At 42.2% G+C, this 22,018-nt stretch overlaps 1 protein-coding gene across 5 annotated transcripts in view; it reads right to left on the bottom strand.

Moving 5' to 3' along the window:
* Window positions 1-22,018, bottom strand: part of CACNA1C (calcium voltage-gated channel subunit alpha1 C) — a 346,433-nt gene that overhangs the window by 270,232 nt on the left and 54,183 nt on the right. For all 5 annotated transcript variants that reach the window (XM_066590969.1, XM_066590965.1, XM_066590968.1 and 2 more), the window contains exons 2-3: window positions 13,424-13,739; window positions 8,445-8,550 (exon numbers count right to left, since the gene is read on the bottom strand). In XM_066590969.1, the coding sequence (XP_066447066.1) occupies window positions 8,445-8,550; window positions 13,424-13,739 (422 nt within the window). The remainder of the gene's footprint in view (window positions 1-8,444; window positions 8,551-13,423; window positions 13,740-22,018) is intronic.

The raw sequence follows: 22,018 nt of genomic DNA, 5'->3' as shown, positions 1-22,018 counted from the left end.
AACCTGCTGCAGATGGTGGTGGTGTGTGTGTTGGGGGGGGGAGGGAGGTAGTTGTGAACCACTTGCATTGTTTATGGGCTTGCCCCCACAGTTACTTTTTCTGGCAACGACTACACATCTAAAACACATTCTAGACTTGATATTGGACTGACACAGGCTGGGCTCTTTTTCGTCATGTGGTTAATCTGGGTGCAACTATCCCTCGTGGAAGTTAAAAACTTCTTGTTTCATAGCTCCGCCTCAGCATGCACGGCCATCCAGCAGAATTGACTGGCACCAAATATTCCCACATTGCAAGTATTTTTCAAACAGTTTTTTTCATCGTCACAATTCTTGAGCCAAACCTTTTTAGTTTTTCCATTGACGTAGCCGTATGAAGACTTGTTTTTTGCAGTACAAGTTGTATTTTTTTTAATAATATTTTGTTTTTTGGATTTCATCTGTAAGCGTTCAGCATGCATAACTTTATTATTATTATTATTATTGATAAAGACCAGATCGCTGGTCAAAACATCGCTGCAATATTTTTCTGCTATGGGAAAATAAATACTTTTGATTTTCTATGCACCATCTGATGCTGCCATCTTATTTCTACTGCTTTTTTATTATTATTATTATTATTATTATTATTATTATGTGATTACATTATTCTCTGGGTCACTGCAATACCAAGTTTGTACACTTTTAGGTTTTGCTATTTTTGTACATAAGAAACCCTTTTAAAAAAAAAAAAAAAAAAATTGCTTCTGTGTCGCCGCATTCCAAGAGCCTGAAGCGTTTTTCTTTTCCCCCCGACGGAGCTCTATGAGGGCTTCTTGCTTTTTGTGGGATGAGATCGTCTTCATTTATCCAAATTTTGGAAACATATAACATTTTGATTGCTGTGATGCCATTTTTTTCCACAGGCAAAAGTAGCAAATCTGTTTTTATTCATATTTTTAATGGCGTTCACCCTTCAGTATAAATATCATGTTAAAAATGCCTGCGAAACGCTTTAAAAAAACACCTGTGTGAGAAAGGCCCAAGGCCACTCCTACACACAGTGTCAGCAAAACGTTTTCGGACGCAGTAATGCAACAGCAGATTTTAATGCACCCATCATTGTGATGGGTGATGAGGTGCATTAAAAAAAGCGAAAACGCGCCATAATAGAGCAGACAGCGCTCGAAAATCGCGGCATTAGAAAACGGCCTCTGAGAGCCTTTTATAGACCAAGGGGAGAGCTATTTTTTGGGCCTTAGGGTCCATTTAAACAAGACGAATGTCGGGCAAACGACGCCCGACTCTCGTCCCTGTGTGTCCTTGCTCCTGCATGAGAGGTAGAAGCTCTGGCTCGCTCACAGAGCAGCCAGCAGGGGGTGGGGTGGCTGCAGGAGATTTCTCTCCTCTCGCTCTTCCCCACTCCTCTCCATTGACATAAGATAGTGACCATTCAATACTGAACGGCCACTATTTAGATCGAATGATGAGCGATCAGCTCATCGTCCATTGTTCATGCTGCATAAACGATGAGCTGATCGCTCAGTGTAAATAGCAGCCGTTCAGTACTGAACGAACGCTATGTTATGTCAATGGAGAGGGGCGGTTGAGCGTGAGGAGAGAAATCTCCTGCAGCCGCCCCGCTGAGAGCTAATGATACTAGCTCCCGTGCAGGTATACAGGAGCTAGTATGTGCAGGGACGAGTGTCTGGCATCGTTTGCCCCGACATTTGTCCTGTCTAAAAGGGCCTTAAGCTGACAAGACAGTTCATCTAATCACCACAACTCTCATCATTTACATATCTGCCTGAGATGGAAGGGGTTTTTTTGTTTTTTTTTACAAAGAGTGTTTCTTTTTCACTATTTATCTGGACTTTTTGATTCAGTGCCACCCAGTTTCTCTTTTACAGTGTTTCACCTCTTCCCCCTTTTGTAAATTCCCCCTTTCTTCCTATGTTTGCTATTACCCTCCTTAAGGACCAGGCTGTTTTGTACCTAAAGGAGCAGATACTTTTTAGGAATTTTACCCATGTGGTGGTATTCCAACCCTATTTTTTTTCCTTCAGCTAGCAAAATAATTTTTGCTGCTTTTTTCCCATAACATATAGGGCTTTTTTAATATTTTTTTCACTGACTGTTTTTTCCTATTCTTTAGTTTAAAAAGCTATATTTTTTTTTTTTTTTTTTATTTATACTGTATTTTCCGGCGTATTAGACGACTTTTTAACCCAGGAAAATCTTGTCCAAAGTCGGGGGTCGTCTTTTACCCCGGGAATAAGCTGTAGAAAAAAAAATCAATACTCACCTCCTGCGGCATTTTGCGATGATCTGCGGCACTGCTGCAGGCTGTCGTTCCCTCCTCCACACCGACAGAGCATTGCTTTCTGGATGCAGGGCTTGAATGCCCTACCTCCAGAAAGCTAATGCTCTGATTGGCTAACTCAGCCTGGCGTCAGCCAATGAAAGCCGGCGCTAGGTTAACCAATCACAGCCATTTAATGACATCATTGAATGGCTATGATTGGTTAATGCAGCGCCGGCTTTCATTCGCTGATGCAGCGCTGAGTTAGCCAATCAGAGCATTAGCTTTCTGGAGGGAGCGACAGCCTGCAGCAGCACCGTGGCAGGGGAGTATTGATTTTTTTTTCTACAGCGTATTCCCGGTGCATAAGACGAAAGTTGGGGGTCGTCTTATACGTCCAGTCGTCTTACACGCCGAAACGTACATGTATATTTACACTAAAATAAAGTACGGGAATGGGTTTGGATAGAATTTGTATAGTTTTAGATTACTGGGCGCATACAGTGACGGTTTTGGTTGGCGTTGGGTCATTTTTTTATGTGTATATTTTTATTTTATTCTGTAAATTTTTTTTTACTTTTTTTTGTAACTATTTTTTTTACCATCTATGTCCCCCATGATGTCACATAAGACCTCTGGGGGCCATTCACATTTTCTTTTTTTTATTTCTCACTTTTCGACTGTAGCCGCATTCATAAGAGCCCCAATTTTAGGGGAAAACATCCCCGTGTAGTGACATCAGTCACTGGCAGAGCTGATCTGGGTCTGTTAGGACCCTGCAGCTCTGCTCTAACAGGGAACATCCGGCAGTCACTTTGTAGTCTGGAAACAAGAAGGCAGAAGCTTCTCCCTTATCCTCCAGATCCTTTGCTGTGTTGAATAGCTGAGCACCCAAACTGCTCCTGCTTGATTACAGAAGCAGGGACTTTAATCACGCGCCATACATCGGCTATTGGCGGGGATTAAAGCCCAGGACCAAGCGCCAAATAATTATAGCGCTTGGTCCTTAAGGGGTTAATAAAAGCAGGTGATTTAAAAAAAAGAACATTACTAGTTTTAGATCAACCAACAGTCAGTTATAATATTGGAACATTTCCAGGATAAAGGAGCAACCAGTCAAATCAGTGTAGATTAACCAGCAACTAATATAGATCCTTAGAACAGACTGGGCCAGCAAAAAAACAATCAGATCATCTGAACATCTGTAGGCCTAAACCAACCAACAACCACTCAGATCATTGGAATATTCCCAGGACTAGATCAACCAACAACCACTCAGATCATTAGAATATTCCCAGGACTAGATCAACCAATCAGATCATTAGAATATTCCCAGGACTAGATCAACCAATCAGATCATTAGAATATTCCCAGGACTAGATCAACCAACAACCACTCAGATCATTAGAATATTCCCAGGACTAGATCAACCAACAACCAATTAGATCCTAAGAACATTCCCAGGAGTAGATCAACCAACAACCAATCAGATCCTTAGAACATTCCCAGGAGTAGATCAATCAGCAGTTAAGATGATCATTAGAACTTTCCTGGACTGGATCATTCAACAGCCAATAAGACTGAAGCATTCCCGTGGTGAGAGCTTTCTCTCTGTCATCACGTCTGTATGTAGCGCCAACATTTACATCACATGAGCACAGGGGATTATAAATAATTCCCCAACTGGATACAGAGATCCGCTGTGGGATCGTTTCCCTGCACGTGTCTCTTTACGTAAAAATGATTAGTCCTCACCAGCACTGGAGCAGCAAGCTGGCTGCCACTATCTCTGCTGTCAGGAAGAAGGTCATAACAGTCAGCTTATCTGAATCTTAACGTCCTGATAACAGAGAATAATAGTTTCCTGGCAGACAAGGAAAAAAGGCAATGCGAAAGCCTGAGGCCCTGAGGTGATTTACCCTGCTCCCCTACCCACCCCACCCCCCACCCCAGGAGTGAATTGATAATTTTTCTAGGTAATGCCAGAAGATGGCCACTAGGATTCCATCTTTCTGTCATGCTTGGGCCATCATGGCAGGAAAGGAAATAGTCAGCATGGAGCCATCACGCAAACAGGAAGCCCAAAGTGGACAGTCCCTTTAAGAAATTAAAATGTGGGTCGAATCCAGGGGCACCCCTACCATGAGGCAACCTGAGACTGCCTCAGAAACCTTGGAGGGGCTTTGGGTTGCTGCCTTGTCGGTATTTATTTAATTTTTATTGGCCATATTAATTTAAAAAAAATAATTGCCACCAGTGATCCGGCCGTGCAGCCACTCAACAGGCATTTAACTCCCTTGCTCTGTAGTTCCAGTCCTGCGGTGGCCCCTGCTGCTGTAATCGGAGTGTGACCCCTGATTTATCCCCTGAGCAGAGAGATCAGGGGCAACACTCCGATCACAGCGGCAGAGCTGCCACCGGACCGGACCTGCAGAGCAAGGGAGTTATATTTGTCTGGTTGTAGCCCTCTTGGGAATCACTATTACTACTGTGGCTTCTAACGACGGACACCATTATTACAAGGGCCACTATAAGGGTCACTATAACTACTACAGCCATTATGGGGGCCACTTTTACTACTAGGGCCACTATGGGGGTAACTATTACTACTGGGGCTACTATGGAGGACACTATTACTACTGGGGCCACTAACAGCAGTATTATTACAACTGAGGGCACTAACGAAGGCACTTTTACAACTTTGGCAACTAACAAGGTCATGGCTACTACCGGGGCTAATAATGGGGGACACTATTACTATTGGGACCACTAACGGAAAACATTATTACTACTGGGGGCACTTTTACAACTGAGGCCCATGAACGGGGTCATAATGTTTACTGTGGCTACTAACGGAGGACACTATTACTACTGGAGCTAATATTCGGGGCCACTATTAGTACTGGGACCACTAATGGGGACCACTATTAGTACTGGGGCCACTATGGAGGTCACTATTATTGTTGTGGTACTAATGGACACACTACTTCTACTGATGGCACTATGGGGGTCACTATTACTACTGGGACCACTATGAGGGTCCCTATTACCATTGGGACCACTATGAGGGTCCCTATTACCATTGGGACCACTAACGGAGCACACTATTAGTACTGGGGCCACTATGGGGTGTCACTTTTAGTATTGGGGCTACTAACGAGGCACATTACAACTAGTGAGGGCACTATGAGAGTCACTATTACCATTAGGACCACCAATGGGGCACACTATTAGTACTGGGTCCATTAGGAGGGTCATTATTAGTACTGGGGTTACTAATGGTTCACACTATTACTACTGAGGGCACTATGAGGGACACTATTACCATTGCGGTTACTAAGGGGTCATTTATTATTGGGGCCACTACTAGGGGCACTGTTACTCTCAATAGTTTAAATATGTGTTGAGTATCTTGTGTATTGGCCTATCACCCCCACATATAAATACAGTCCAGGTTGAGCTGCCCTTTAAGTGATATGCGCTAAGCGTACATCCAGTGGGCGTCGTGACCCGGGAAGCCAAGGAGAAGATGAATATGAGAACTGTGACAGGTGGGTGGAAGATGTATCTTTTCATCGCGAGGCCCGTATCATGCTGTAGCGCACACACAAGCATCACCAGAATATGTCAATAGTGAGCGCTGATACAATAACACAATACTCCAGGGAAGACGTTATAGCAAGATTAACCTTTCCAATGCCAGGAGGGTCGAAAATATGTCCCTTCCAGCGCAGTTATGGTTAAGCTGACACTAATTTGTCGCTGTCATGACCATCTCCGGTCAGGATGATTTGGAATTTTGTGGAAATTTCGGAGTTTGGGTCCAGAATAACAAGGTGTGAGTCATCCCCAGACGCTGGCAGCCACCTATGAATGTATTAAGCTGCTCTGATCAGCGCCGAGCGTGACTGGAAAGATTATCCGACTCCGATGGATTCAACTCAGGAGCTGTACTCCTATAATTCTACACAAATCTACAGCACAGGTGAACACTACACCAGCCTCGACCCTGACAAACTCAGTGACTCACACCCAGCTACATATACCTATATACAGGATGTATAACTATACTAGCTCTACATATATAATTATATACAGGAGATACCCAGGTTATACCAGCATGCTCCTTATCACTAAATACAGGATGTATAACTTATATCAGCTGTACATATATAATAATATACAGAAGATATCCAGGTGGTAACAACATGCTCCATATCTCTATATACATGATATATAACTATACCAGCTGTACAAATATAATTATATACAGGAGATACCCAGGTTATACCAGTATATATATATAAATAGGATGTATGTGTGCATGTATGTATGTGCCACCATAACTCATGAACGCCTAAGTAATTTCAACCAAACTTGGTACATATGTAACTAATCCCATGGGGATGAATTTGGAGGGGGATAAAACAGCCCCACTAACCCTGGGAGGGGTGGGGGGAGTGCCAGAACTGCACTTGAGCAGATGGTTTTATTTCACAGTCTTATCTCAGATAATAATATCTTACACAGACAACCTCCTCCTCTGCTCCAACTACAACACAGCTTCCCATCAGCACTAAGCCACTATTTACCACACAGAAATGAGCCTAGCACCCACTCTTATGAAAGCTGTCCAAAACGAAATCTGTGTTGCCCATAGCAACCAATCACAGCGCAGCTTTCATTTTACCTCAGCAGTATAAAAAGTGAAAGCTGAGCTGTGATTGGTTGCTATTGGCAACAAAAATTACAGGGGTAGTCAGTCAGTTTTTGATTTTTAATTACGCTAGTATTACACAGACCTCCTGCTCCACAGATAATAATATCTTACACAGACAACTTCCTCCTCCTCAAATACTAATATTATGCCGACGACCTCTTCCTCATGTACCAATATATTACACAGACGACCTCCTCCTCATGCAGTGCGATATTACACAGACAACCTCCTCCTCATATACTAATATATTACACAGATTACCTCTTCTTCCTCATATACTAATATATTAAATCAGTACACACATATATATACACAAACAAACATATTTAAAATTCTTTTTGTATCTAAAAATAAAATACATGGGCAACGCCGGGTAATCAGCTAGTATTAATATATACAAGATGTATAACTTATACCGGCTGTACATATATACTTATATATGGGAAAAACCTAGGTTATACCAGCATGCTCCATAAAACTATATATAGGGAAATGTATAACCTATAACAGCTGTACATATAGAATTATAAACAGGAGATAACCAGGTTATACCAGCATGCTCCATATCACTATATACAGGATGTATAAGTTATATCAGCTGTACATATATAATAATATACAGAAGATATCCAGGTTATACCAGCATGGTCTATATTACTACATACGAGATGTATAACTTATACCAGTTGTACATATATAACTACATACAGGAGATATTCAGGTTACATCAGAGTGTTATATATAACTATATATGAGATGTATAACTTATACCAGCTGTACATTTATCATTATATACAGGAGGTACTCAGGTTATACCAGCATGGTCCATATCACTATATACAGGATGTATAACTATACCATCTATACATATAAAATTATATACAGGAGATACCCATGTTATATCAGCATGCTCCATATCACTAAATACAGGAGATGTATATCGTATATCGGCTGTACATATATAATTACATATAGGAGAAACCCAGGCTATACCAATATGCTCCATATCACTATATACAGGAGATGTATAACTTATACCAGCTGTACAAATATAATTATATACAGGAGATACCCAGGTTATACCAGCATGCTCCATATAACTATATACAGGGAGATGTAAAACTAATACTAGCTGTGCATATGTAATTGTCTATGAGATATCAAGTTTATACCAGCATGGCCCATATCACAATATACAAGATGCATAATTTATACCATCTATACTTATATAATTATATACAGATGATACCCAGGTTATACCAGCATGCTCCATATCACTATATACAATACATCTATAGATTCAGAGTCCAGTTTCAACAACAATTAAATAAAAGACGAAGGAAATCTTTGCACCTGCCGTCATCAGCTCCTTACAGATGTCAGGATAGTTCCCATGTCACAACCATGGACGGCAAGAAATAAAAAAATCCCAGCAGCACTTACCAGGTTGGAGTTGGTGGCGTTGGAGTCGTCCTCCGGGAAGGGAATATACACAGCTAAGGCCACACAGTTGGCAAAAATAGTCAGTAAAATAATGATTTCAAAGGGTCTGGAGGTAAAGGGTTAAGGAAATGTCTTAAAGGAACCTTCCTCAGATAAAACCTACATGAAATGAGATTTGTTAAACCGAGGTGGTTGCGGCTGTGGTGGCCATCCTCTTTCCTAAGAGACCTTGTTTCGGTCATTGGAGTCAACTCTCCCTCTGTATGTAGTGAACATCACTTCCAGCCGCCATTACAGTTGCCGAAGAGGATGAAGGAGCAGCACACCAGGGATTCTTCAGAAAATATGTCACACCATAGGATGCTGACTTTATTAAAATCTCCATAAAATTGCCATAAAGATGCGACGTTTCAGCCCACTTTGAACCCTTCTCAAGCAAAGAAAGGCTCACATTGGGCTGAAACGTCGCATCTTTATGGCAATTTTATGGAGATTTTAATAAAGGAAGCATCCTATGGTGTGACATATTTTCTGAAGAATCCCTGGTGTGCTGCTCCTTCATCCTCTTCTGAAACTACATTTACAAGGATCCAAGGAGTTGGGGATCCATTGGAGCGTGCACCCCCTCAGGCTCTCCCTTTTTATGTGGATCTGGGGAGTGGATATTACTGTGCAGCTGTTTTCTTTTTCCTTGTGCCATTACAGTTGCCATCACCAAGCTTTCCCACATCCCTGAATAGTGAATATGTGCAAGCAGACAGTGACATGTGACCGCCATATTGCTGCATATTTTAGCTGATTTAACCATCAGCACTCCAAGGAAGCGGGAGAGACTAACATTATGGCTGCCGTTTCAGCTTGCACACCAGTTGTTACCCAGATTACCCAGAAACAGCTGTAACTAAAAAAAAGTCTTGATTTGGTTTAGCGTAATTTTTACCACAGTGGTAAATTACCAAACGCTTTTGCCGCCAGGTTATTTAGTGTGGGGAAGACACAGTCAGAAACAGTCACAAAGTTGCTTGTCACTTTCCCGTGAGGAACAGAAAGCTGTATCACGTGTTCTTAGGGACAATTCACATGGGCGTATGCAATTGTGGTCCGTGAAAAATGCATTTGGGCATTATTTTTATGTCAGTGTTGAATCCATGTCATCCACTCTTCACATACACAAAAAAAAAAGCCCAAAAAGTGCAGGAAGGCACAAATGATGTCAGTTTTGTCAAAACAGAGCATGAAAAAACACAGAGAACATGGGTGCTAATGTATGTTCACTGCGTTTTTTTAAGCACCCATAGACTTTGAGGGTAGTTTCACATGGGTGATCGCGATATTGTTGCGTGAAAATTGCAGCAAAATCGCGTCTTTTTCCCCCCCGCTATTTTTGGTTAACAAAGTATTTATTTGTTTTTTGGAAAGGTCAAAACATATTAAACATGACTTTCAATATTACATTCATTTAAATAGTCAGGGGGTTACAAAGTTGGACAAAATGCCCCAAATTACATCTTAGGTATTACTTCTTAAAGAGTAGAATAAAGTAAAATTCAAAGTTTTATTCCTTTATTAGATAAACCCCTACTGAAACAAAATATAATCGGCCTGAAGAGACCTGAACTAAGAGTAACATTAAGGGACAAACAAGTATAAAGACAATAGGGAAAACACGTAAGGGGAGTATCAAGGGGTGCGGGAGTTGGGCTATGCTTGCAGCTTGTCATAACGGAGCACCTGAGTTGAAAGGGTACAAAAAAACTCTTCTGTTGATTTAGCTTCGTGAATATATACCTCACATATTTGTCGGGGGAGTAGATGATATACTTGAAGGTGAGCTAGAGACCCCTGGGAGGGTCACAGATCTAGCTGTTGGGTTCCATAGACGCATAGTAAGCGAGTATTGGTACCAAGGTGCCCAGATATTTTCATATACCGCTTCACAGTCTGCAAGAATAGCCGCCAGTTTCTCATGAACCATAATCCATGACAGTTTTATTTTAACCAAATCAACACTAACTGATGTTTTCCTCCAGGAACGAGCGATTACGCTGTACGTGCAGCTAGGAAACAATAGCATATCCATTTATGAGTGTGTTTGGGGATGTTAGGAATACGTTTGCCCAGTAAAGATTCCCAGGACGATTTTTGTGACAAAATATTAGTAATGGAATAGATAAGGGTGTATACCTGAATCCAGAACCTGCGGAGCCTGAAGCAGCTTTCTCACTATTTTTGAGCGTCAACGTTGATTTTTCTCGCAAAAGCATTGCGGCGCTTGCAATTTTCTCACGCGATTTTGCCCTGATTTTTTAGCGTAAAAGCCAATAGGAACTTTCTAATATTAAAAACCCATTGCATGAAAATCGAACGTTTGTACTTTGCGATGCTATAAAAAGGAGGCTCCATAGGGAAACATGGGAGATATATAGAAGAAGAAAAAAATCGCACATCACAGAAAAATAGCATATGCTGTGTTTTTTTCTCTCGCAACATCGCATAATGAAAACATCGCAAATGTGAAGGAAAGCATTACAAATTAATTGGTTTCATAATTCTGCATTCTCACTCTCGCATAGCAATGATTTTTTAGCCCGCGTGAAACTGGCTAAAGGGATCCTTCACATGGACGTATTTGTGCGCGTTTTTACGCAAGCAAAAATTGCGTGCGCAAGACGCAGAAAATAGAGCTCATTGATTTCTACAGGTTCATCCCCATTTCCTTTTTTTGCGCATGTGTTAAAAAAAAACATAGGACCTGCTCTATTTTCCTGCGTATTTGCATGCGAAAGAGCTCCATAGAAGTCTAGGATGCGTAATACGCTGCACAAACTCGCCGGGACCTCGTTAGGCTTTTGTAGCCATTTAAATAAGAGGGGTGTCCCCTGCCCATGTGCACATGCCGAGCCTGCGCAAATATGTAAAGTACGTAGGCACGTACGCAAACAAGCCTCGTTCAATGCACAAATACATTGCTCTGAGGTGAGCGTATTTTGCACATACGTCCGTCTGAAGGAGCCTTAACGGGCGATTTTGGTCTGTGCATAAGGACCAAGATGGGATATAATGCGATTTTTCTTAAAGCGCAACACTGGTCCGCGTAAAAGCGCACAACATTGTTACGCGTAAAAACGCACAAAAATTGGTCAGCGTAAAAATGCACAACATTGGTCTGCGTAAAAAAATGCCCTTCTAAATACACCGATTTCATTCAATATGTCCGCGTGCTTTCCATAAATACGGATAGAAAATATGCCCATGTGAATGGGCCCTTAGTGTGGAAAACTGTAGGCAAAAACTGCGCTCGATATCTTATCTGCACTACGAAAATTCACAGTCGCTACTGTAAGGGATACTGTTTGACAAAAACGCACAAATTTCTGCAAACCGTAAGCACTACAACTGCTGACATCACGCAATTCTATGAGGCATACTGGACCTCGTTTATCTAGACTGTCTGAGGGTAAGACTGTCTCTGTTGCCCCTGGTAACCAATCAGAGCACAGCTTTCATTCTCTAATGTGCTCTGGGAGAATGTAAGCTGCACGGTGATAGGTTGCCATGGGCAACAAGCTTCTGACACGTGAGGCCTAGTGTGCCTGCTAGCAGTGGGCGCTGGGCGTCTCCTCAGGACTGTCTTCTTGTGTAGACAGTGTTAATCCTCCACTCCTGACACAGAACATCTGCCTCTCCGCCTGTCAGTGCCAAGACCCCCCCCAACACGTATGAAATGGTGTCAGCACGCGCGTGCCAGAATAAACACACGGTCCTCGCGACTCCACGCTCCCTGACTAAACCCTTCCTTCTGGCTGCCAGTACACATATGGCCGGGTTCACATGCTGCAGCATTATGCCATGTCACTACCGTTTCTAAAAAACGTTGCAAACAGGTACAGTCATAGACCCAAGTATGGAAAACTGCATTATGGTATTTTGCTTAGTCGCTTCTTTGTTACTCCTGGTTCCCACAGCGATCTTTGCCACATCTTCTATAATGCAACGCGGCTAAATTGTAAGGGAGTGTCTACTGGCGCAGTGGCGACTGATTCTGAACGCAGCTCTGGATGTGACTGGAGTAGAGGCTCTTAGACATCCCGGTGTGAGCTGCTGAGAAGTATCACCTAGCTTTCCCACAATGGCTGCTATTCAGGAGTATGGGAAAGCTATGCGTCAGCTCCTGTGGAAGCTATAATGGTGCGACATTGCAGAAGCAAATCTTTAATGCTTCATAGTAGGACTATGATAATTGTTGGGTGTGGTTTGATTTATTTGCAGTGCAGTATGAGTTAGTCTGGGGTGTGGTCTGAGTCAGGGGTGTGGTCTGAGTTATTCATAAGTGTGGTCTGAGTTAGTCAAGGGTTTGGCTTGGGTACACAGGGTGTGGTCTAAGTTATTTCAAAGTGTGGTTTGAGTTAGTCAGGGGTGTGATCTGAGTTATTCAGACATGTGGTCTGAGTTAGTTAAGGGTGTGGTCTGAATTAGTCAGTGGTGCCCTCTGAGTCAGAGGCGTAGTCTGAGTTAGTCAGGGGTGTGGTCTAAGTTACTTGGAAGTGTGGTCTAAGTTAGTCAAGGGTGTGGTTCGAGTTATTTCGGGTGTGATCTCAGTTATTTGGAAGTGTAATTTGAGTTAGTCAGAGGTGTGGTCAGAGTTAATCTGGGTGTGGTTTGATTTATTTTGGGTGTCAGCTAAATTATTGGGAAGTGTAGTTTGAGTTAGTCAGGGGTGTAGTATGAGTTATTCAGAGGTGGGGTGTGACTTGTCCAAGATGTGGTCCAAGGTGTTCCTGGGTGTGGTTTAAGTTATTTGGGGTGTGGTCTGTGTCATTCATTGATGTAATTTGAGTTAGTCAGAGGTGTAGTCTGAGTGGAGATGTGGTTTGAGTTGTTTTTGATGTGGTTTATGTTATTTAGGGGTGTGGTCTAATTAAAAAAAAACAAAAACTGAAAACTGTTCCCACATAACAGACACATTAACGGAAGGATACTTCCACTCTACGATGCTGATACAGGCTCTGCGGATTGGGTTTTTCAGCGTGAGACAGAGTAACGCCCGAGGCGGTCTTGTTGCCGTCGTGGCCCCTTGCTTTTTCTGCTTGCTGTATTGCTGTCTTTTCCTCTGCGTAGAGCTGACTGTGGATATGGTGGCATTGGCCGTACTGCCCATTAACTTAGCCTGACGAGCAGCATCGATAGCGGCCTGCCAGGACAGGGCAGCACCTGGAGATGCAATGTGCTCTGTCGCCAGGCCGGGGGTAGAGTTCATGGTGCCCAGCGCAGGGAGAGGGTTCGTGTAATTCGAGCCTAAAAAGGAAGAAAAAAAAGAAAACGCGTTACATGATGTAAACCATTACTGTATAGGCTATATACTGTGAGGAGATAGAAAAATGCAGTTACATCCAGAACTGAAGTCATAATTCTGCTAGTTTCCGGTTAGCTCTCAGACATCAGGGCCTCATGTCTGACTGCACACTCCTGCTGGTTTAGTGTCTGTATAGAGCATGTTCTTCAGTGATCGCTGTGAGAAAACTTCAGGGAGTTTGCCAACACAAGTTTAGATGGATTTCAAATGGCAACCAACAGAATTATGAGTGCAGGTTTGGATGTGACTGGAGTATAATAGCGCTCAGCTAATATCACTGGAAGAATATAATCACACACTGCAATTTCAGGCACTGGTAACTACAACCTGTACATTATAAGACAGAGTACATCCCAGGATAGTGTCCTGTACATTGTATAATGCAGTATCCTCCCATGACGGTATACTGTACATAATGTAATAATGCAGTGACCTGCCAGTGATTGTGTCGATTGTGTCTCACACATTAAATAATGCAGAAAACATCCCATAATAGTGTCCTGAACATTATATAATGTAGTGTCCTCTCATGACTGCATACTGTATATTATATAATGCACTGTTATCCTACGGACTGTATTCTGTACATTATATAATGCATTGTTCTGCCGGTGATTATATCCCGTATATTATATAATGCAGTGACGTCACACTAACTACCGTATATCCTGTACAGAATATAATGCAGCGTTCTGCCACTGATAGTGTCCTGTACATTATATAATGCAGTGTCCTCCCATGTCTGCCCTGTGCATTATAGAATACAGTGTAGATCCTGTCATAGTTTCCTGTATATTATATAATGCAGTGTCTTCGCAGTAACTATATCCTGTATATTATACAATGCAGTGTCCCCAGACAACCTATATATCCTGTACATTATATAATGCAGTAACCTCCCAGTTACTGCCCTGTACATTATACAGCACAATGTCTTCCCAGTGATTACATCCTAAAGCTTATACAATGCAGCATCCTTCAGTGACTATCTTGTACATTATAGAGCAGTCTTGGCACTGACTGTATTCTGTGAATTATACAATGCAGTATTCTGCCATTGACTGTGATGTACATTATATAATGCAGAATCCTCCTACTGACTGTATCTTGTACATTATATAATGCAGTGTTGACATAAACTGTATCCTGTACATTATACCATGCAGCGTCCTCCCATTGACTGCCCTGTATATTATATAATGCAGCGTCCTCCCGGTGACAGAGTCCTATACACTATATAATAAGAGTATCCTTTCAGTGACTGTGCCCTGTACATTATTATGCAGTGTGCTATACATTATACCATAGTGTCCTGCACATTATCAAAAAGTGTCATGTACTTTGTCGTGCAATGTCCTGTACATTATCGCAGTGTCCTGTACATTATCGCACAGTGTCGTGTACATTCACATGCAGTGCCCTATACATTATACCATAGTGTCCTGTACATTATCATGCATTATCACACAGTGTTATATACATTATCACACAGTGTCCTGTGCATTATCATGCAGTGTTCTATACATTGTCACACAGTGTCCTATATATTATCGTGTAGTGTCCTGTACATTATATCGGACATTATACTGTATATTATTGTGCAGTGTCCCGTACATTATATCAGACAGTAATCTGTAAAGTATCACACAGTATCCTGTACTTTACCACGCAGAGTTCTGTACATCTTCGTGCAGTGTCCTGTACATTATCGCACAGTATCCTGAACATTATCGCGCAGTGTCCTATACATTATCACGTAGTACCCTATACAGTATCGCACAGTGTCCTGTACATTACCATTCACTATCCTGCATATCATGCAGTGTCCTGTACATTATTGCACAGTGTCGTGTACAATATACCATAGTGTCCTGTGCTTTATCACGCAGTGCCCTGTACAATATACCATAGTGTACATTATCGCACAGTATCTTGTACATTATCGCAAAGTGTCCAGTACATTACGCAGTATCCTGTACAAGTGTCATGTACATTATCGCACAGTGTCGTGTACATTATCATGCAGTGTGCTATATATTATACCATAGTGTCCCGTACATTATCAGGCAGTGTCCTGTACATTATCGCGCAGTGTCCTGCACATTATCGCGCCGTGTCCTGTACATTATCATGCAGTGTCCTGTACATTATCACACAGTGTCCTGTATATTATTACGCAGCATTCTGTACATTATACCATAGTGTCCTGCACATTATTACACAGTGTCATGTACATTATTGTGCAGTGTCTTGCACATTATCGCACAGAGTTGTGTACATTATCATGCAGTGTGCTATACATTATACTATAGTATCCTGTACATTATCAGGCAGTTTCCTGTACATTCTCATGCAGTGTCCTATGCATTATACCATAGTGTCCTGTACATTATCAGGCAGTGTCCTGTACATTATATTGCAGTGTCCTATACATTGTCATGCATTATCACACAGTGTCCTATACATTATCACACAGTATCCTGTACATTATCAGGCTGTGCCCTATACATTATCAGGCAGTGCCCTATACATTATCACACAGTGTCCTGTACATTATTAGGCCTTAGTCAGACGGGCGTTTTTTCGCGCGATTTGCGCATGCGATTCGCGCATATATAGAACCAATGGTTCGCTATGGTATCGGTCACATGTCCGCTTTTTATGCGGATATGCGATAAATTATAGGGCACGACGATTCGCAGATCGCGCCTATCTGCGTTCGGCGTTTTTTGTGCGCACCAAAATCATTTACTGCAGCTAGCTGCGTTTTTTTCGCCGGCCAGACGAAGTTTCATGCGCATTTTGATGCGCACGGCGATTTTTCTCCGGTCAGACGGGCGTTTTGCTGCGACGATTAAAGCGGCTAGGTGCAGATTTTTCCCGCGATTTTTCGCCCCCGGTCACGCGATTTGCGCATGCGCATCCGACATGCGATGCGCAAATCGCGCGAAAAAATGCCCGTCTGACTAAGGCCTTATGCAGCGTTCTGTACATTATCACACAGTGTCCTATATATTATTGTGCAGTGTCCTGTACATTATATCAGGCAGTATGTTGTACATTACCACACAGTGTCTTTTACATTATCACCCAGTGCCCTGTATATTATTGCGCAGTGTCCTATAAATTATCACGTAGTATCATGTACAATATCGCACAGTATCCTATACCTTATCACACAGTATCCTGTACATTATCACGCAGTGTCCTGTACATTATCATGCAGTGTCCTGTACATTATCACACAGTGTCCTGTATATTATTACGCAGCATTCTGTACATTATACCATAGTGTCCTGCACATTATTACACAGTGTCATGTACATTATTGTGCAGTGTCTTGCACATTATCGCACAGAGTTGTGTACATTATCATGCAGTGTGCTATACATTATACTATAGTATCCTGTACATTATCAGGCAGTTTCCTGTACATTCTCATGCAGTGTCCTATGCATTATACCATAGTGTCCTGTACATTATCAGGCAGTGTCCTGTACATTATATTGCAGTGTCCTATACATTGTCATGCATTATCACACAGTGTCCTATACATTATCACACAGTATCCTGTACATTATCAGGCTGTGCCCTATACATTATCAGGCAGTGCCCTATACATTATCACACAGTGTCCTGTACATTATTAGGCCTTAGTCAGACGGGCGTTTTTTCGCGCGATTTGCGCATGCGATTCGCGCATATATAGAACCAATGGTTCGCTATGGTATCGGTCACATGTCCGCTTTTTATGCGGATATGCGATAAATTATAGGGCACGACGATTCGCAGATCGCGCCTATCTGCGTTCGGCGTTTTTTGTGCGCACCAAAATCATTTACTGCAGCTAGCTGCGTTTTTTTCGCCGGCCAGACGAAGTTTCATGCGCATTTTGATGCGCACGGCGATTTTTCTCCGGTCAGACGGGCGTTTTGCTGCGACGATTAAAGCGGCTAGGTGCAGATTTTTCCCGCGATTTTTCGCCCCCGGTCACGCGATTTGCGCATGCGCATCCGACATGCGATGCGCAAATCGCGCGAAAAAATGCCCGTCTGACTAAGGCCTTATGCAGCGTTCTGTACATTATCACACAGTGTCCTATATATTATTGTGCAGTGTCCTGTACATTATATCAGGCAGTATGTTGTACATTACCACACAGTGTCTTTTACATTATCACCCAGTGCCCTGTATATTATTGCGCAGTGTCCTATAAATTATCACGTAGTATCATGTACAATATCGCACAGTATCCTATACCTTATCACACAGTATCCTGTACATTATCACGCAGTGTCCTGTACATTATCACACAGTGATAATATTGTCCTGTACATTATCGCGCAGTGTCCTGTACATTATAACATAGTGTTCTGTATATTATCGCACAGTATCCTGTACATTACCGCGCAGTGCCCTGTACATTACCATGCAGTGTCCTGTACATTACAACACATTGTACTGTACATTACCATGCAGTGTCCTGTACATTATCACAGTGACCAGGGCATTATCGCGCAGTGTCCTGTACATTATCGCGCAGTGTCCTGTGCATTATCGCGCAGTGTCCTATACATTATCGCACAGTATCTTGTTCATTATCGTGCAGTGTCCTGTACATTATTGTGCAGTGTCCTGTACATTACCACGCAGTGTTATGTACATTATCGCACAGTGTCCTGTACATTATCACATAGTGCCCTGTACATTATACCATAATGTCCTGTACAATATACCATAGTGTCTGGTGCTTTATCACGCAGTGTCCTGTACATTATCGCGCAGTGTCCTGTGCATTATCGCGCAGTGTCCTGTAGATTATCGCACAGTGTCCTGTACATTATCGCACAGTGTTATGTACATTATACCATAGTGTCCTGTACATTATTGCACAGTGTCCTGTACATTATCACGCAATGCCCTGTACATTATACCAGTGTCCTGTACATTATCCCATAGTGTCCTGTACATTATACCGCAGTGTCCTGTACATTATCGCGCAGTGTCCTGTACATTATCACACAGTGTCTTGTACATTATTGCACAATGTTCTGTACAATATACCTTAGTGTCCTGTGCTTTATCACGCAGTGTCCTGTGCTTTATTACGCAGTGTCCGGTACATTATACCATATTGTCCTGTACATTATCGCACAGTATCTTGTACATTATTGCACAGTGTCCTGTACATTACCACGCAGTATTATGTACATTATACCATAGTGTCCTGTACATTATACCATAGTGTCCTGTACATTATCATGCAGTGTCCTGTACATTATACCATAGTGTCCTGTACATTATACCATAAATTTCTGTACAATATACTAGTGTCGTGTGCTTTATCACGTAGTGTCCTGTACATTATACCATAGTGTCTTGTACATTATAGCAGTGTCCTGTACATTATACTATAGCGCCTTGTATATTATCGCACAGTTTCCTGTACAATATACCATAGTGTTCTGTGCTTTATTATGCACGGTCCTATACATTATATCATAGTGTCCTGTACATTATACCGCAGAGTCCTGTACATTATCGTGCAGTGTCTTGTACATTATACCATAGTGTCCTGTACATTATCACGCAGTGTCCTGTACATTATACCATAAATTCCTGTACAATATACTAGTGTCGTGTGCTTTATCATGTAGTGTCCTGTACGGTATACCATAGTGTCTTGTACATTATAGCAGTGTCCTGTACAATATACCATAGTGTTCTGTGCTTTATTACGCACAGTCCTGTACATTATACCATAGTGTCCTGTACATTATACCGCAGAGTCTTGTACATTATCGCGCAATGTCCTGTGCATTATCGCGCAGTGTCCTGTACATTATACCATAGTGTCCTGTACATTATCACGCAGTGTCCTCTACATTATACCATAAATTCTTGTACAATATACTAGTGTCGTGTGCTTTATCACGTAGTGTCCTGTACGTTATACCATAGTGTCTTGTACATTATAGCAGTGTCCTGTACATTATACTATAGCGCCCTGTACATTATCGCACAGCGTGCTGTACATTATCATGCAGTGTCCTGTACATTATTGCACAGTGTCCTGTACAATATACAGTAGTGTTCTGTGCTTTATTACGCACGGTCCTGTACATTATACCATAGTATCCTGTACATTATCGCGCAGTATCCTGTGCATTATCGCGCAGTGTCCTGTGCATTATCGCACAGTGTCCTGTACATTATCGCACAGTGTCCTGTACATTACCACATAGTGTTATGTACATTATACCATAGTGTCCTGTGCTTTACCACGCAGTGTCCTGTACATTATCCCATAGTGTCCTGTACATTATACCGCAGTGTCCTGTACATTATCGCGGTGTTCTGTACACTATACCATAGTGTCCAGTGCTTTATCACGCAGTGTCCTGTGCTTTATTATGCAGTGTCCTGTACATTATACCATATTGTCCTGTACATTATCGCACAGTATCTTGTACATTATCGCACAGTGTCCTGTACATTACCATGCAATATCATGTACATTCTACCATAGTGTCCTGTACATTATCACACAGTATCCTGTACACTATCACTATCAGTGTCCTGTACATTATACTATAATGTCCTGTACATTATCACGCAGTGTCCTGTACATTATACCATAGTGTCCTGTACATTATCACGCAGTGTCCTGTACATTATATCATAAATTCCTGTACAATATACTAGTGTCGTGTGCTTTATCACGTAGTGTCCTGTACATTATACCATAGTGTCCTGTACAATATACCATAGTGTCCTTTGCTTTATCATGCCGTGTCCTGTGCTTTATTACGCACGGTCCTGTACATTATACCATAGTGTCCTGTACATTATTGCACAGTGTCGTGTACAATATACCATAGTGTCCTGTGCTTTATTATGCAGTGTCCTGTACATTATACCATAGTGTCCTGTACATTATCGCACAGTATCTTGTACATTATCGTGCAGTGTCCTGTACATTATTGCGCAGTGTCCTGTACATTATTGCGCAGTGTTCTGTACATTACCACAGTGTCCTGTACATTATCATGCAGTGTCCTGTACATCATACCATAGTGTCCTGTATAATATACCATAGTGTCCTGTACATTATCGAACAGTGTCCTGTACTTTATCATGCAGTGACCTGTACATTATACCATGGTGTCCTGTACATTATCATGCAGTGTCCTGTAAATTATCACGTGGTGTCTTGTACATTACACCATAGTGTCCTGTACATTACATAGTAACATAGTTAGTTCAGCCTGTTTCGACCCCAAGTTGATCCAGAGGAAGACAAAAACCCCAAAAGGCAGAAACCAATTAGCCCATTTGGGGGAAAATTCCTTCCCGACACCGTAATGGCAATCAGAATAATCCCTGGATCAACCTTTGATAGGTCCTACCAAAATATAAGACCCGGAACTACAAATCCGCTGGTCACCTAATGTCTATATCCTGTAATATCTTTCTGCTTGAGAAAGACGTCTAGTCCCCTCTTAAAACTCCTCTATGGATTTTGCCATCACCATGTCCTCAGGCAGAGAGTTCCACAGCTCTTACAGTAAATAACCCCCTTCTGTGTTGGTGATGAAACCTGCTTTCTTCTAGACGTAGCGGATGCCCTCTTATTACCGTCCTGGTCCTGGGTATAAACAGATCATTGGAGAGATCCTAGTAATGTCCCCTTATGTATTTATACATAGTTATTTGATCACCCCTTAGCCGTCTTTTTTCCAGGGTGAAAAGTCCTAATTTAGATAGCCTCTCTGGGCATTCCAGTCCCCTCATTCCATGTATTAATTTAGTTGCCCTTCTTTGAACCCCCTCAAGCACTGTAACATCTTTCCTGAGCACCAGTGACCATAACTGTACACAGTATTCCATGCGGGGTCTGACAAGTGCCTTATATAGTGGGAGGATAATGGTCTCGTCTCTCGCCCCTATACCTCTTTTAACCCCTTGAGTGGCACGCCCGGAAATTTTCCGGGACGAGCTCCACTGCTCATAGTGACATAGCCCGGAAGGTTTCCGGGCTATGTATCACTATAGGAGCTGCAGAGCACAATGCCACAAGCTGTAGCATTGTGCTCTGCCTGCACAGACCCACACAGAGCAGTACAAGGGCTTTGAAAAACCAGCAGAAGATATTGCCGATATGTCGGCAACCTCCTGCTTTGTTTACAAGTTGCCATAGAGACCATCGGCTTGTCAGAAG

Source organism: Eleutherodactylus coqui, chromosome 2 (genome assembly GCF_035609145.1).
Source record: "Eleutherodactylus coqui strain aEleCoq1 chromosome 2, aEleCoq1.hap1, whole genome shotgun sequence".
NCBI lineage: Eukaryota > Metazoa > Chordata > Amphibia > Anura > Eleutherodactylidae > Eleutherodactylus > Eleutherodactylus coqui.
This window is presented reverse-complemented; position numbering and strand designations above follow the sequence as displayed.